The 17,912-nt window shown below is 51.7% G+C and overlaps 2 protein-coding genes across 4 annotated transcripts in view; one reads left to right on the top strand and one right to left on the bottom strand.

Annotated features, from left to right (window-relative positions):
* ZNF609 (zinc finger protein 609) overlaps window positions 1-2,555 on the top strand; it is a 73,898-nt gene extending 71,343 nt beyond the window's left edge. For all 3 annotated transcript variants that reach the window (XM_074837906.1, XM_074837907.1, XM_074837908.1), the window contains one exon: window positions 86-2,555. The gene's annotated coding sequence lies outside the window, so the exon portion shown is untranslated. The remainder of the gene's footprint in view (window positions 1-85) is intronic.
* A 1,089-nt stretch (window positions 2,556-3,644) lies between these two features.
* OAZ2 (ornithine decarboxylase antizyme 2) lies at window positions 3,645-17,778 on the bottom strand. Its single transcript, XM_074837839.1, is given in 6 exon segments — window positions 3,645-5,210; window positions 7,025-7,110; window positions 8,815-8,990; window positions 14,259-14,339; window positions 14,341-14,416; window positions 17,639-17,778. Coding segments are annotated over 6 exon segments (573 nt in total). The 5' UTR covers window positions 17,659-17,778; the 3' UTR covers window positions 3,645-5,076.
* Between the last annotated feature and the right edge of the window lie 134 nt (window positions 17,779-17,912).

Raw genomic sequence — 17,912 nt, 5'->3', positions numbered from 1 at the left:
GATGGGTGCCGCGAGGGCAGAGGGTTTGGGGTTGGCTCACGGGGCTGCCGTTGGCGGGAGCTGACTTGACCTTGGGTTGTGGCAGGACGTGACGCGCCGGGACGCCTGGGCTGTACGAGACATGTGACTGGCTCACATGGGGAAGTGCTGGAGACTCCTTTTAGACATCAGTTGAATGGTGTTAATTGTTCTGCTTGACGTTCCTGCCGTGATCCGAGGCAGACTCTGTCTTCTCCCCACCCCATCGGACACACGCTGACTCCCCCCTCTACACCCTCCCCTTTGGTGAGTGGGCGAGCTGGTACCTGCGGAAATATTTATTCTACTGGGCACCGGCGCTCGGGATGGAGGTGACTCGCCTGCCTGGTGCATATGAAGAGGAAACGGAAGCACTGAGGTTTCTTGATGGATTTGGGATCCCGCCATGTCTCTGCGAGCTGCTGCTTCACGATGGGGCTGAGCGCCACGGGACTGGGGGCAGGCAGGGACGCTGCCTCCTGCCCGCTCCTCACCGGGGCTCGAAGCGCAGGGCCGAGCCTGCCGTGGAGCCGCAGTCTCAGGAAAGGAAGGGCTGGCTCACGCGGCGCCAAGGCGGGTGCTGGGGGGCTGGCGCCAGCCTGGGGGGTGGGTGTCAGCCTGGCCAGTGGGGCTGTGGGGCACGGGGATGGGCTGCATGTGGGGGCACACCCTCTCTGAGCCCCACGGCCGATCCTGCGCCCCACGGCACCCGCCGCTGTGGGCCTGTGTGGGCAGGAGCTGCTGACACGTGGCCGATGGCCGGAGCGGTGGGTTAGGAGGGGGTAGGGGCCGCTCTTGGCCCTGGCAAAGCGGCCTCTGCCCCGCGGGGGGCTGGGGGCAGCCGGACGCAGCACTGGGGGCTGTGCCCATCACCCAGCCGGCTGCCAGGGTTCCTCCCCGGTGCCTTGCGTGGGCCAGACCTGCCTGGGGCTCAATGCCCGTGGCTTTTGAGTTGGTTTTTGAGCTGTGACTCTGCAAACCCCCGGCCTTTCCTCTGCTCCCCCACCCCGGCAGGTGCTCCCCAAACCTCGGGGTAGTGCATCCCGCTCGGAGGGGGCGCGGTGAGGGCTGCGGCTCCCCTTCGCATCCACATTCTGCTTTTAAAGCGGCTTCCGCAGGCCGTGGGCAGAGCCCAGCGAGGAACAAGCGCACTTGGGCTCTGCCAGAGGTGCTTGGGGCTGTGCTGGTCCCCCCCTCAGCCTCAGGCCGGGGCTCGGGGCACCAGGCCCCAGAGGAAGCTGGTCCTCGCTCCCGGCTGCTCCCCAGTGCCCGAGGACAGGGGCTTTCTGGTCCTCTGCTCCCCCAGCCCCAGAGCAGCTCTCCCCAGGCCGATGCTCTACCTCGGCCCCGCAGCATCCGGGCTGCCCCGGCCCTCTCCCCTCCGCCCGGCCGGGGAGTACGGGAGGGCCGTCGGTCTTGGGGGGGGGTGTGGGGGGTGTGTGTGTCCGTGTTGCCCCCGGCCCCGAGGGGCCGCTGTACCGGGATGCTCTGCCTGCCGGGCTCTGTACATACTGTAAAAAGCAATTGTTTGAAAGCTGTTGTTTTGGGTTTTGTTTTCTTTCCCCATTCCTGCCCCCCCACCCCACCCTCCCCGCCCCCCCATCCCACTTTACCCAGTTGGAGAGGAGGCGTTCGCTGGTCTTGGCCCCAGCTGGGGTGCCAGCAGCGCGGTGGCCCCAGCCTGCTCTCGTTGTTCGACTCATTTTTCTTCCACTCTTCGTTGTCTTTGCAAGGAGACGGGGCCGTGTGGCCCGATGCTCCTCGGGGACACGGGGGGGACGAGGCCGAGCAGTGGCTCAGCCCACCCCGCGCCCGTTAGGGAGCCCCGTGCAGCTGCCAGGCTGGGGACAGAGGGGTCAGGGTGACAGGGGGGAGCCCCACTTCCCACCCACGGCGGAGTGTCCTGCTGGCTGCTCCTACCTCCAGCCTCGGCCGGTCCAACAGAGCCCATCTCACGGCATGGCCGGGGCCCACCGGCAGCTCCAGAGGTGCAGAGGAGGGTGTCAGGGCTGGGCGGGGGGTGCTGGGGGGGGGTGCCACAGGCCTTGCTGGCAGTTGAAGGGGGTCAGGGAGGGCTGCCCCCCACCTTGGGTCCCAGTTGAGTCTCCCTTTAGGTGTTAAATGAAACAACGGTTTATGCAGAATAGAGTTGAGGTTTGATGTTTTCTGGGTTTTCCTGGTCAGGTCTTGCCTGTGGGGCTGGCGCCCCGGCCCCCCGCAGTGGTGCTGCTCCCCTGCCCGGGGGGTGCCTGCCCCTGGGGTCCCCCTCCCCAGCCCCTGCCCACCGGGCCCCGCGGGCGGCCGGCCAGGGCCTCAAACCGTTGGTGTTTATAGCTCTTGTTTCCATTGACGTTGCTGTGTTGGGTTTCATTTCAGTCTTCCTGATTCTGCCCTTCTGTAAAGTGTACATTATTACCAAGTTCCTTGTTTTTTTATATATATATATATAAATATATATATATACAAACTGTACTCTTCTTGCCTTTGTACATTTGGGCAAGGAGAGAGAATAAATCTTTTTAAGAGACAATCACAAACCTGTGAGGGTGGCTTTTTCTTCCTGCTCCCCCGAATTCTGGTCCTCTGTCCCCAAAAGCTGTGGCCAGTGATTTTTGGTGGGGGAAGAGGGTCATATCCCCCCCCCCCCCCCATTTCTGGGCCATCTGAGAGGACTTAAGCAGACGTGCTGCTCCTGATGGCTCACTGGTTGGTGGCCACTGAGGCTGTGGTGGGGTGGCCCAGCGGGGCAGCAGGTCCTGCCACCCAGCACCCTTCTTGCTCACAGGCCCTGTGCGCCTGGATGCGGCCCCTCCGCTCTGCCGCCAGCTCTGCCCTGACAGCGGGGGTCAGAACCCCCCCAGCAAGGGGCAGCTGCCCCACAGCCTGCCAGGGGCCAGCCCCACTCCGCTGGGGGCCTGGTGTGCCACCGGGCTCAGCTCAGCTCCAGCCACTGAAGGTGGCCTGCGCAGCACCCAGGGAAATCAGCAGCACCTTTCAGATTTTCAGGGGGGTGTTTCTGAAGCCACTCAGTGATCTGAAACCTCTACACTTGACCACGCTTCTTTAAGCCAGGGCAGGAAAATATTTGGCACTTGTCAGAAAAGCACAGGCACTAGCACAGCCTCGTAACTGTAGAGCTCAGATCATCCTCCCTCCAAGCTCCCATGACAAGAACCTTGCACTTCACCAGTAAATTTTACCAGTAAGGAAGGACCAAAGTGGTTCCCACCACATCCCATGAGGAATGTGCCAGAAGAGCACCAGGGGGTGGCAGCAGGGCCCTGGAGTGTGCAGAAACACCCTGGAGGCAGCCCAGCCCCAAGAAGGGATAAAACTTGGCCTTTCAAAAGCCAGAGCTAGAAATTAGTGTTGGTTCTACCAGGGAAGAGCTGCAAAGTCTCCTTTGTCTCCACACCACACCTGGAGCAAGGACAGGCAGGGCAGTGCCTGTTGCAGAGCTGGAGGGGCTGATGGCCCCCCAGTAAAAGCTAGGGCAGGGATGTTCCCATCAGCACACCCCAGCCCCTGATTTTAAAGCAGACTTAGGAGTTGATGCCCTGCTGAAGGAGGAGCAGAGCCAGCAGCCCTTTCATTAATTGGAGGGGAAGGAGGGAAAAAGAGACACAAACTTTAAGATGATTTATTCACACAAACTTGTATCCCAGCCCCACCTCTCTTCCCAAACAGAAAACACTGACCATGACGTTTATGGAATGGCTTGGCTTCAGCTTTTAACAAAATCCTCCACAGAAGGGTGAGAGCACAACAAAGCACACAAGGACAATTCCACACGCAAGCAGCCAGGCCAGGAAGAGAGCTCACAGCACTCCTCCGGGGCACAGGTTATAAATACACCCTTCTCGTTTGGCCTTTCAACAAAAGCCAGCCAGGTTACATCCACATGGCACAAAGACAAGAGCACAACCTCATTCTCCAACCTTAGAAGGGCCAGGGGTGAAACGGGAGCAACTGCTGGCACTGTGGCCCCATCCCTCCAGCCCAGGGAAGGCCCCAGCCGGGGAGAGCATCCCCCCAGGACTGGGGGAGCCGCCGTCCACGCCTGCCCCCACACGCAGCCCCCTTTGGTTTGGATACAGCCGTTAGCTCGGTGTTGTGAGATCATCTCTTTGGAAAGGCAAGGAGGAAGAACAGAGTGACAGCCACAGGCCTGGTCTGTACCCGTCCTGGGGCAGAGGATAAAGGCGTGAGCTCTTCTGGCTCTTTGGCCCATCACAACCATCACACCAGAGGCAGGTGAGGAAACGCTCCCCCAGAGCAGAGGTCTTGCTCCGAACACTCTGAAACCATCGCAGCACTACAGGAGGCCCACCAGAGGCTCTGTTCCTTTCAAATAAGCAGCCCCAGCTGTGTGAAGTTCATCTGAATGCCCCTTTTATTGAATGCTGTGATAGTGCAGTGGTAACATTGAACAGAGTTAAGACTGCTTAAAACAAAAGCTGGAAGAGCAAGAAGTTTTAAAAAAAAAAAAAAAAAAAAAGGTTAGACCAGTTAAAACAGCATCGGTCGCCCCAAAGCAGAGACGCAGGGGGGGTTTAATGTAGTGTTAAAAGGTTAAACTCGAGCACGTCTCCTCCATGTGCCTAACACCCAAAACATGCCTTCTACTTAAGAGTCTTGAGTGAAAAATCAAAAGGTAGTCTGTCAGCTGAGCGCACATCAGGCGATCGGGAAGGGACCAACACGGGCTTAGAGAAGTCAAGGAGTTGATACTGCATCTACCGCTGTGCTCCCCCACGCACGGCCCGGGCACCGAGCGCCCCTAGGCTACCACACCACACAGCTGCACGTAAAGAGCTCCTATGCCAGTTCATAAACATCTTCCATTTACTATTTGGTGATTACATGTGTGTATATATAGTTCTCTAGGCAACACATTTCAATGAGATAGTCAACTCTGAGGATACACAGGCCAATCTAACAATGAGAAATGCAGTTTCAGTCCAACAGAAGCTTGTTTTCCCTTTCCTCAAGAAAGGAGATGTAACCCTCTCTCCCCTCAACAGCATTTTCAGGTCACACTGGAGTCCCCCGCTGCAGCTATTCTTCATCAGAGGAAGAGTTCTGATCCAGGGGGTACACCATGAACATCACGTCTGGCCGCGACGGGACAGAGGGGTGACCAGGCCTCACGATTTCAAAGCCCAAGAAGCTGAATGTCTTCAGGAGTGGAGCTACCAAAGAGAAGGAAATCCGTTACCACCAGCAATAACCCTCTTTACCTGCACCACCCTAGAAGCCACAAATATCAAAGTGCACTGAACACCCTCTGCGAGTGCATCCAGAGCTTCCTGCACAGAAAGAAACCATTTGAACGTGACAGCCCTCTGGAATAGGAGCTTTTGTCTCTTCCTGCATTCATCACGGCTGCTCCTAAGCACGAAGGGGATTTTAGTTGTGCAGCAGAGCAGGTTTGTCCATGTTTATCCTGCAACGTCTCTTCCATCCCCTCCGAGTAACAGCCATGGTTGGTCACCTACTGGCACCAGCCGCACTGACCCGCTTTCCCAGGATGCACACAGCCATCCCGCAGCCCCTCAAAGTTTTTATTCTGTACTTTGGTGGGTCCCAGCACCCTTTGAGCCCTGAAAATGAGTCAGGCAGCACCTAACAGGAATTTACTTACTCAGGGTCTAGGTAGACATTTGCTGTCTCCATGAGGAGGACCTGGAGCTCGGCGGAAACTCGAGCCAGCTCAGCACAGCTTGGTGCCGCCCCCCAGGAAAGGCACCACGGGTTATGCACAGCAATTCAGAGCAGGGTCAGGCCAGAAGCGCCCCCACACCTTGTCTCAGTCAGACAAGGTTATACGATGCAGTGACTGGGTGCCTGCTCGCCTGTTACCAAAGCCATCGCTTCCCTGTGGCCCACGAGTTAACGCTGGTGCAGCATCTCGTCTCTACAGCACCCGCTGACAACCAACTTCAAGCCACGGAAGGGTCGTGCAGGGGAGCTCCTGGGTATTTTCAAGACAGCACTGTGTTTCAACTGCGTAGACAAGGACCCAGGATCTGGAGCGCTCCAGAACTCAAACAAATAAGCCAGGCCCAAGAGCAATGCATAGCCCGTTTTTTAAAAACAAAACCCAGTATGAGATGTCTCCCATAACCAGCCACCGCAGAGGTCACCTATGCAAACCTGTGGTAGTGGTGACATTATAGCAAGAACTTAATCTGAAAATTATTCTTGGCATCCTAACATGGAATGACATCTTCCTGGGCTCAGCACAGCTTAGCTCTAATAACGTGCTTCGTTTCAGAGAAGACAGTGCAGCTTGTGAAGCAGCAGAGTAAAATTAGAATTAAGGTTTGAATTACTCCTGCCATGGCCTGCGTCTAGTAAGATTTAAAGTGACACATCCATAGCTCGGTACCTCACCACAAATCTCAAACTTCCGTGCTGTAACCACTCATCCAGCACGTCTATCTTTAGACCCTAATGCAGCCCCCTTAAGCCATAAGCATCTATAGCCAGGGTCAGGATTACCTGTAAGTCTAGGAAGGGCAACAGTGCCAGGAGATCTTTAAAAAGCAGATGAGCATCAGGGCAACAAGCTACAAGTGTTCATTTCCCATGTAACAACTACTCCCTGGTTTCTCTTTCCAAGTGACAGAAGCCTGGTGCCAAATGGAGACCTTCACTCCTTACCAAAGGGGAAGTATTAACCAATTTCTAGACAAGAAAATACTCCAAGTAATCCAGAAGCAGCTTTCTGCTTGAGAGTACCGGTAATAATTTAACAGCAGGACAGCAAAGCATATCTGCTGGAGAAACCAAAATACTCCCTCTCCCTTAGTCTCAAGAAAGGGCTTATTTCCTCCACAAGAAACTATTTCTAATTTGTAAGAGCACCATGAGAATTATGCGTGTAACAATTACTGCAATAGGAAGCGTCCTGCCGAGCCTTGCCTTGGGTTTACCAGATTTTTGTTCAGCAGCACTGTCTTAGATCTAGGGAGCAAACCTGACAGCGGGGGTCAGTTCTCACCTCTATCTTCTCTGCTTTTTCTGAAGCAAATAAAGACGTAGTTTACTTTCATTTTTTCTTCAGCAAACTCCAACAGTGCTGATAACCTGCCAAGGAGGAGGAAGACAAAAAGAACATCAGCTATAGGAAGTCCTGTCCTGAGGAAGCCTCTGAGCATTATCAATTGTTTGGATGTTTTCAGGCAGAAGGATTACTTGTTTACAGACCCCTTCCAGCGAACAATGGGTGCTGAAACAATGGGCTTCCTGCCTCGCTATCCAGCCCTGCAGAGGAAGAGCTGTGCTCACACCAAGGCACTGTCCTCGGCCCCCGTGTGCGGGTGTGCACGAACACCCAGCCCCAGCACCCACCCATCTGGCTACATCCCCTCTGCAGGCAACGTACACGGGGGGGTCTGTAAGTTTTGCACTTTATGGGAAGGGGAAGAAAAAAAGGAAAGAGCTCACGCCAGGTAGAAGAGAAGAGAAAAACACCACTGAAGGAGCAAGCGCACAGGCAAAGCTGTTTCCTGAACACATCAGCTGGATGGCACAGCTGATGCACCCCGAGCCCACGCTTCCTGCCTTTCCGACTAAATTATTTCTGCCACCTCCTGATGGAAGCAGGGCTGCATTAACCCCTCTCTGAGCCCCGGGGATCTGCACGGCGGAGCCACTGCTGGCCTCATAACCATTTACAACGCAGGCTGCTAGAGCAGTGACAAACAGGGCTTCAGCCAGCATCTAATTCAACAGTCAGTGAGACCAGAGTGCAGTGAGGGAGATTAAATTTGCAAGGGTTTTGTTAATATGGTAATGAACTATTTTAATTATAGCCTCTACTAGGCTGTTTTACCTAGCTAAAAATAATCTGACAAAATTGCACTTTTAAGTCACAATGACACAGGCGTTATAAATACTCTCCCAGAGGAACCCACTCCCAAGAGAGCAGGCACTTGGACAGCTAAAAGATTTACGGGCCAACTGAAGAAATTACACACGCACTTATCTGGACTCAGAGTGTGAGACAGCAAGAATACTGGCACTTACTGAAGGTGCCTAATGAGGTTTTTTTCTTAATTAGCTTGTGTCATGGATGAAGCCTACTTGGAGATTTAGGAGGACTTCAGAGAGCTCTGCAGAGGAATCCAGTAAAGCCACATCTACGCTACAGCACTCCCCGCCAGCGGAGATCTCTGGCAAAGCACTTGGCAGGAAGTAGCTGCTCTGGAAGCTGCGTTTACACAAACTTCCCAGAGCAGAGCTGTCTGGACAAAACACTACCGTATTCTGCCAACAGAGAAAAATCAGAGATTCTGGCAGAGCCCAGCGCCTGCGTGGCAGTGCTCCAAGAGTAGATCCACCTACTGATGAGAAGGAGCACATCAATATAATGGAGGTTTTTCTCCCCTGAAAGAGAGGAAAACGTTTGCCAAAACATGCTTGCCAAGTGGCCAGCAGAAAAAAATTTTAAAAAAATCAGAGAAAGGCTTGTAGATTTTCCATACCAAAGTATGCAAAGAATCACTCTGCTCATTTATTGCTTATTTTGCATTAGCATAGGGACTCAAAAAAACAGTTACCTATCTGAAATGATCACCGGGGGGGGGGGGGGGGAAATATATGGAAGACTAACAGGAAGACAGTTCTCTGAAGGCAAGGGAGCAAGCACATACTTCAGACACACAAACCAGGAGCAGACACAGCTGCCACACATACAGCCCATTCTCCCCACACACACAGCATCACCCATGTATGCAAAGTCTTGCTCCCTGGGGAGCCATGGACACAGCTCTGGGATCGTGAACTTACCCTTCTTTGCTTCCATCAGCTAATAATCCATCAGGGATTTCCACAAAGAGGCTCTGATTAGAGAGCACTGCATCCCAGGAGGAGGTCTTCACCTCTGTGACCTTGTACTGGAAGTGGACAATATGAGGCTTCCCTTCGTGCACTGGGACATCTTGGTTAACAGTGATCTTCTCGTCCTGTGCAAGGGAGGGAGGAGAGCTCATGAAACATGCTTTAGGGTTAAAGAAAACTATCCATGAGATTGTAGGCCAAAAATGTAAGAGATCGTGCTTAAATGAGCACGCAGAGGGACTATGTTTCCAATGGGAGCACCCTCCTGACAAAGGAGCAGCCCTTACAGACAGTGTGTGTCCAGAATTTCAGCCCATCACTAAAATTCACCACCACGAGACTCACCACAGCTCGTCAAAGTATGCACAGTCAGCTGCACGCTCACACTCGAGTCTCAGCGCTCTAAACAAGTGTTTAAGTGGTTAAGAGCTATTGTTCTGAACTACCTGTAATTCCTTGCTTTTATTCTAACCCAATACAAAAAATAAAGAACAAAGAGGTAAAGTCCTACATAAAAACAGCCAGGGGAGTATAACTAGAGAGAGCAAAAGCAAAACAAATGGTATTATAGTTTTACTATATTTTTCCCCCTTCCCTTTTCACTGGCTCAGGGACACGCCACAGTGAGTGCTCAGACCTCAGAGTGATTTTTCTAGTCATGTTTTCCTGTTCAAGGGAATGCAGTTTTGCATATTTACATTATATTAAATTTCTGGGTAGTGAGAGTCCATTCATCCACCGCAGATCCCAGCCACATCTTTGACGGGCGGTTCATGAACTACCCTTCAAAGAACGCAACGTGAACCGACAAGCTGGTAGAGCATCTGCTGCTGCAGTCTGACCAATTTCGTCGTCTCCCCAATCCCCAACACAGTCTTTTTGTTTAAGGGATGACCACAAATTGCTTTCCCAGTTTTTACAACCAACTGGTATGGCAAACGGTTTGCCTCCTGGTAGAAGGGAGGAAAATACACAGCGCAGGGAGAATTCCACAACAGACAGAAGCTACACAGATCTGAAGATTGCAAGGAGGTCTTTTCCAGAGACCACAAATGTACACGTCCCTCTCCAATACTGCTCTAACTAGAATGCCAAGCATGCAGACCGCCTCAGATTAAGCTCAGCAGTTCCTAGAAAACAATTTCGTGGTTAAAACTCCATTCCTTCTCCTGACAATTTTTGCAGGCAGTTGGCTTGCCCTGTAATGATTTCCACATTTCACTGCAAAAAGCCCCAATGAAACGACGAAGAAATTCATTAGGTTCCTGAGTTAACGTTGTCAATGGCAGTGGAAGCTGAACTGTTCCCATCTGCTTGGTTTCAGGCTCATGCATCCTGACTCCCTCGTTTAGAAAGTGACCTGCAGAGCTCTGAAGGGCAGAAGTAAAGCAGATATTGGAAATCATGTCTGCTCTGTTCCCGAGTCATGGGAGTGCCTGGGAAAGCCATGTGCCCCCCCCAAAACAACACCAACGGGTGGGGTGGGAGGTGGTTTACTCCATCAGGGCATTAGGTGAGCGACTGTCCAGTCTCCAGGCATTTTATTTTAACAGGGCGATTAATTCAGCAGCTCATTAGGAGCTTTGATCTGTTGATCAGCTGGACTGCCAACGGAACAAGTGACATTGCTGCAGAAGGACAGCACCTCACCAGACAAGGTTTAATAAATGCTTTGTAGCGACATATACTCATCTCTGACCGTAACACACACAGCGAGCCAGTACAGCAAAGAAAACTCAGTCCAGTTTGGATCTGCAGTGAAGAAACATTTAAAAGATGGGCAGTACAAACACATCAGCAGCCAAGAGTGCCCAGTAAGAGGGTGGAAGACTCCTCAGTATCTCTGCTTTTCAAGCAGATATTTTCTTGCAGGTGTTTTGAGCTATGAAGGTGTAAACATTGCTAAAAAGACCAGTGAGTGGTTCAGCAAAAACATCACTGAGAACCTTTCCAGGCTCCTCAAGCCTGTGTCCCAGTGCTTTAATTCCTATTACCACATGTATTAAAATAGATCCCTCTTGTTGTGACAAAGAAGCCTCCATCGAATATGTTAACGCCGGCTCAAAGTAACGCCGCATGCAAATTAGGAACTGCCTGGCTTCAGAGGCAGCAGAGGAAGCTGCCGTTTGTTTAAAGCCCTCAAAGCTTAGCTGAAAAACAAGTTTACACTTCACCACAATAAATATCCTGTAGGAAATAAGTTTATTCAATGAGTTTGAAAGAAGTTTTCGTGGCTGTGCCCGCTGTTGGGTTTTACGAGTTTTAAGCCAAGCGCACCAAGAAACCCACTGACAGCTGCTCTTCAAGTGAAGTCAGACTGCTGCTGGTAAAGCCACCGCGGCAGGAGTCAGATCTGAGCCTAGAGAGCGCTCTGTGCTACAGAGGTGTATTTAAAAAAAAACAAAACCAAGGGGATTCTACGCACATCCTTCACCAGTGACTTTATAGGAGCCTTTTACAGTTGTTGTTCCTGTGCAGAAAGCGTCTCTGTTTCAGAAAAGATCCTTCTCTCAAGAGAAGCTCACAGATGCTTCTTTTCTTATACTTCACGAAAACAAAAACAGGGTGAGGAAGTCGAGAAAAGCAGGCAGGGATTGACACATTGGAGGGGGAGGCACACACATGCATTTGTGCAGGAAGACTGGCAGGAGCCTGCAATAGGAGGGGAAAAGCTTTCGGAGCCTTCTGGCTTAGCCCTTCTGTCACCAAAAGTTATGCTCTGCACTCCAAACCTCACAAGGTTTTTCTACTTAAAAGCCCCGTAATGCGACAGTCCATGAACCAAAGGCAGCACAACCGCAGGGATTAACAGAACCAGTTCCCCCAGTTCAGAGGGAATTACATTTACACAGCCTGTCTTGGGTAGCTGATATTTTATTTCTAGGCATCAAAATAGAGACAGCAAGATGCCGGGGAGAGAAGCTGTTCCTGTGAAGCAGCAGCCCAGAATTCTTTGGAAGCTGCTCAAAGCAAAATCCTGTTTACGCAACAAATGTTCGGTTTTAGTTCACCCCTGCAAAATCCCCCCGCCACGCTACCGTGAGCAAAGAAACAACCCCACCAGACTATCTTTTATACACAGCTGCCTAAACCACCGGCTCTCCAGCCCTCGGCTCCATTTCAGTGAAGCAAAGCTGCAAGGACCAGCTTCCACTTGGTTACAATTCATCGAGCACAAGATTTTCCAACCCAGCCACGCTCCTCAGATGTCCCGAGAAGGACGGGGGGAGGCCCCTACGTGCTGGCAGCGTAAGGAGAAAGGATGTTATGATCTACCACAGCCAGGACTGGAGAAACCCATGTAAGCAGCCTACTGTTGGCATGTGCTACACCTGCAGCTTCCTGCCAAGTTTGCTAGCCAGAGCACGTCCGTTCACACAAAGCCCATCCCGGCCGTGCGGCACCGACGCCGATCACTACTGCATTCCCAGCTCAAGTAAAGCTCCCCCGAGGAAGGGCCGAGTATTAAGTCTCTTAACACAAAAATACCAACAACTATAGGGAGGCCCAGCTGCTTAATTTATAGCGCTGTTGTGTATGAGTGCTGTATGCTCCAAAGGAGGCAGGCTCGTTCAGAAAGGTCATCCCTTGAACTAGAACAGCTGATACAGCTGGAAAAAGGACTTAAGCTTTTGGGTCCAGATGCCTTTCCAGGTCACGCTGAAGCTTGCTGGCTGAAAGCTCAGCCTGGTGCCTAACTACAGCACCGCTAGATTGAGGGGTGACTGAGGGGTGCAGAGAGTCCCAGTAACCCCCATCCAAGGTTTGACTTTAAACCACTGGGCAACACAGCCCACTCTGGTCTGGGATGAGCTATGTTGCAGAAGGGACTGATTTTCTGACAGATTCTGCTAGGTTTTGTCAGCAATAAAGCCAGGAAAAATTACATCCTTATTTCTGGGATGCAGCTATCTAAATGACATCCCCACAGGCAGCAGCCCCTGCCTACACACCACTGCCAAAAGCTTCTGTGCAAATTCAAGGCCATACCGAAATCAAACACTTCAAAGTCTCCAAACTGATTCTTTCCACCAGCATCTCCTCCACGCTGAGCCCATTTTCTGCCTTTGGACCTCGCCTCATGTATATGCAAGGCTTGGCAAAGCTGGCCTGCAGGAGTTTAAGTTGCAGAGTCCCCTATTTGTCATCCCCTCCCACCCAGAGGGAATTCATTATTCGTCCTGAGCCCTCTTGAAGCTATTTATGTATCTTCTTTATCTGACAGGAAGCCTGTTGTGCTCTGCTGCTTCTCTGGATTTCATACCCCTCCAACATCTGTGACAATTCAACTCAATAGCACTAAGCTGGTGTTACATTATTATTAAGCGTCTACAGAGGTTGACATTTATTCACAAGGTGGGTGGGCGAGGCATGTGCTAAAAATTCACCAAGGCTCCATTAAAGAAAACTCCTCTGAAAGCAGCCATGAGGTCTGCAACTCTCTCATGAATTTCAAGAGGAGGCTTTGGTAGCTGTGACCCAAAAGGGCCTGTATCTTTTCATCATATAAAGTCTGTGTGCCTCCCACAGGGTAATTAAAAATCAAGTCTAACACCTATGACAACACCCCTGTCTGAACAGCCAAATTTGCAAGCTGAGCATAAATTTTAGGCTACCTCATCTGATAGCACTTTGCTCCCTGGCACGTGGAAAAGCAGCCCCTGTCCCAGAAGGGAGACAGATGTGTGCCACCGTAACACAACACAAAGCTGTACAAGTGCCAACTGCTCTACAGCCAGGAACAGCCAGGTCTCCTCATCTGAAAGCAAAGGTCCCGTAGAACGAAGAGGGCCAAAAAACGAGAGCTACAGATCCACGTGCTCCTAAGCAAGTCTGCGAATACAAAGCCTTCCTGATCTTGCCTCACCCTATGCACATGTTCTAGAAACGTTCTGGTCTGCGAGGTGGACGGCTGCCTTGCCCTTCTGTGAAGTCAGGAGTTACTCTGTGCAGTGGTTCAGGCAGCTCCCAGGCCCCCACAGCTTTACCTTCCGGACTAGGGCACAGGAAGGAGCTTATCAAGCATTCTCTCTGCATTTCACCTTTCTACTTCCTGGTTCCTCTTTTTGCAAGACGTTTAAGAAGCTGTTTCATGTTTTGATAACGCTGGCTCTGCATACAATAGCTGAAACAGGCCGCTGGGAACAGGGCTAGTGAATTAGTTGCTGCATACCTCTGAGAAAAGGTCCCTCGTTTCTTAATAAGCAGGTGATATTTAAGCAGGAGAGCACTGCGTGCAGCCCAGCGGTCTGCCAACAGAGTCACTGACAAATTAACTGTCCTCCCACTTATTACCTTGGAGTTATTTGCATTTATTCCCATCAGACTGAGAGGAACCGAACACAGTTGCAACATGGGTACAGGTTATTATTTAGATGTCAGATCTTTCTCACCTTATATATCAGAGCTGAAAGAGAAGGATCCCTGCTACCCCCTCGCCCACCGGGGATCTTCGACAGTGGGTGAGGGGCATCAGGAGCACCACAGAGGCCCTGGAACAATGTGCCTGCAGCACTGCAGCTGGGGACAGTTACTCAAAGGTAAAATACTACTGCAAGAAAAAGAGAGAGAACACCAGGTTACATTAGCAGGGATCACGTTTCGGATGCTACAGCTCCTCATAACCCCAAGCCACTCGTTTCCCTGCTCCTCCACAGCATGTCAGAGGCAGCTATCAGGGCTTTAGTGCCCGGACATTTACATCAAAACACTCTCTGCCCAAGTCATATCAGAAACTGGCAGTGTTTTGTTAGAAATGGAGGAGGGGCTTTGCAGCCAAGAACCCGGAGAGAGTGCTGAGCAACCTCATGCTAATAAGGGACGCCTGGAAGACTGCCAATAGCAGATGGCTGGAAATGCATGACCAGATGAGCACACATTTTCTATAGACAAATATCTACAAATAGATCAACAGGACCCAGAAGGAGGAGGTTTAAGTTTCACATTTTCAAAACGAGGAGGAGTGAAAGGGCTGGTTCTTCAGATATTTTCAACATGTTCTGCAACGTCTGAGTTGACATTTTCACATGCAAATGAAACATCATACAAGTGTCCCTCACTGCAACCCTAAAAATTACAAGTTCACCCAATGGATCTGCTTTTAAGAGCAAGAAAATAAGTTTCCCTTGCAGTTCCTAAGTTTGTTTGGATGCCCTACACGTGGTCTTTCAGGATCACTTTGAAAGCAGGCTTTAATATCTGCTCTAGCTTTTAGGAAGTTTATGAAAGCAAATTATTTTACTTCTGGAGCATCACTTCCTTTATCAGTACCACAAAAGCTCTTTGCTGAGGCACGGCACAGCAGCAGTATTCCTCTAACAAAGCCTGCAAAAGCAACGCAGAGAAAACAGTCATTCCTCAGTGTTCCCATCATGAAACACACCAGTGCAAACACCTCCGAAATAAAGGTGAGCGTGAGGGTTTTCAATAAGCACACGGAGCGGGAACGAGGCTCTAATGGACAGACTCTGACCGTGTATCAACAACTTACTGTCTGTCCTAAAGCTTCTCTCTTGAGCTGTTCCTGAGACAGTATTTTTCCCCTCTAATCCCCCTCCACGAGGGAGACAGGCTTAAGTATCCAACGACCAAGTACCAAGCTGTACTATCAGAATCACCTGAACCGCCTATACAGTATGCTGGAACATATACCAGACTGCAAACAACCTACTGAAATTTGGCATTTCTGTATGCCAAAAAATAACTCACAAACGCAGTTATGACACAGGCAGAACTTGCAAAGAACTTGGCTTGCCACCTCATACCAAAATAATCTTTCTACAGGAAACACAAATATTCTTCCTTCACATATTTCCTCCTCCTCCAGGTTCGCTAGACTGGGCTCTTCAGCAGCGTTCCTGTGTGCCGTGGCCTACAGCAGGCAGTGCTTGGAGAAAAGGCTGTTTAAACACACTAGGAAAAGATATTAAGCAGTTGCACTGAAGATGTTTCAGGGCAAACTCTTTTGCACACATGCTCAGTGGCATTTTGTGTTAATACAGTCCCTCCTCACAGCATGACTGGGGCTATCAATGGACCAGTGTGTATTCAGTAGTAGTGGATGTCGAGAGGCATGACAAAGCACTTTGCTGTGCTGTTCCCCACCCCCAGAAAGCTGTTGGCAGCTTTGTTATTCCCTTCCCTCCTCCCTCACCCCACAGTCAACAATGTACTATTGATAGCTCACTCCAACTTGCTGCCAAGGCATCAAGAAGCTGGATAATGAAGTGTAGTTGTGGGGAAAAAAAAAAAAAAAAAAAAAAAAAAGAGGCCGTAGTTTTCATGCAAAGCAGTTCAAGACATTTCCCAGTTTTGCTTCCTCTGGCACATGCAGAAGTCAAAACACAAGACCCCTTCAGCTGCTGAGCCCTGCCTGCGGCACTGGCGCTTCGCCTAGCGCAGACCTGCACGCCACTGCGATCCTCCCCCAAAACTTCGCAGCAGCAACCAGTGTGTGCGTGCGGGGGGCACAGATTAAAAGAGGTTTTGCTTCCTCCAGATGCGCGTTAGCACCCTGGGAAGAAGTTCATGCAAGCACCCAACAGTCTGATCCCTTCACGCATCTGCGCAAAAGCAGCCCACTGCAACTCTGCTCCCTGAGGCCTGTTTACAGCTTAAAAATTAGGACTGTGCTCCCTTCCCTTTTGAGAAGCTGTTTTCCAGCAGCTTGGTTTAGATTAAGATGCATTTAGATCACCAAGGGCCCTTCCCTGAAGAAACTCCCAAGCAAAAGCTTCCTGACTAAGTCCTGCCTGAAACAGGAGCTGGAAGCAGGCGTACGTTTTCAACCAGCGGGTATAATTTTAACTTGCTAAGCTTCCAGTGATCTCAACCCCATGCCCTGTCCCTGGGAAGCACAAAGGACAACTTGGCAACTTCTGAAACCCATCACAGCTGTTCTCCAACACCTGAAGCCCCAGGCCAGCACTGCTTTCAGGCCATGGCAACAACCAGCACCTCGGGGTCTAAAAGCTGCACGTTCGCTTGTTTTTCAGTGGTTTTATTTGCATTGAACTTAGATCAGATGGAAGGATCCATGCAGCTCCCTTGACATTACAGAAATGAAGTTTTTTTGGTTTTTCTTTTTTGCCCCTTTGCAAACTGAAGATGCAGTTGTGTTTAGTCCGTAATAAGAAGATGTTACACTGCCAGCCGTTGCAAGCCGTATATTAAGGAACCTGATTTGAGGAGCAACTTCTAAATAACCATCTGATGAGCACAGAATAGCTCAAGTATCTACCATACATCCAGCTGCCAAGAAACACGGCTGTTTAAGACGGATCCTCTGGGTGCTTATCTACACGGTACGATAGAGGCTCTGGAAACGACGCTTTTGGGACTCTAAACAAGGGACAGACACACGGCCAGCTGAGAAAAATACCCACAAATCGAGTAAGTTCCTGTCTGCTGATAACCAACCTGCCAGGAAAAATCACCTTTCCTTAGAGACGCGTGGGGACTGCGGGAAGGGAGGGGGCGAGCCCTCCGCGGCGCTGAAGGCTTATTAGCAAAAGGGTGCTCAGACACTGGCTGCCGAGATGCCTCCCCACCTCCCGAGACCCAGGACACCCGCCCGGGGGTCTCTCCCCCAGACAAGCGTCGCCCCGAGGGGGATTTTCACTCGGGAAAGGCGGAGAGCTGCCACCGCCTCAGCGCCCGCCCGCGCCCCAGGCCCGGCCACCACCGGTCTGAGGAGCGAGGAAGGCCGCGGCGGGGGGGGCCTGGCAGTGCGGGGAGGGAGGGGGGGGAGGTGGGGACCGCGCCGTCCCCTCACCTGTCCTGGGTGTTTATCATCCTCGGCTCGGCTTCGCTCCGGCTCGGCTCTGTCCGTCGGTCGCTCCGTCCAGCCGCTCCGCTCCGCTCGGCGCCGCCGCCCTCGCTCGCCGCCGCGCTCCGACTGACCCCGCGGGCCCGCGCCCGGCCCCGCCCCCCCGCGCCCCCCGCGCGCGGCACCCTGGGAAACCACCGCCCCAAACAAAGGCGCGCGCCGCGCCACGCCCCCCCCCCTCCCGCGCAGGCGCACGGCGCTGCCCCGTCTCGCCCCGTGA

Source organism: Strix aluco, chromosome 12 (assembly GCF_031877795.1).
Source record: "Strix aluco isolate bStrAlu1 chromosome 12, bStrAlu1.hap1, whole genome shotgun sequence".
Taxonomy (NCBI): domain Eukaryota; kingdom Metazoa; phylum Chordata; class Aves; order Strigiformes; family Strigidae; genus Strix; species Strix aluco.
The sequence above is the reverse complement of the archived record's forward strand: the minus strand, read 5'-3'. Positions and strand labels throughout refer to the sequence as shown.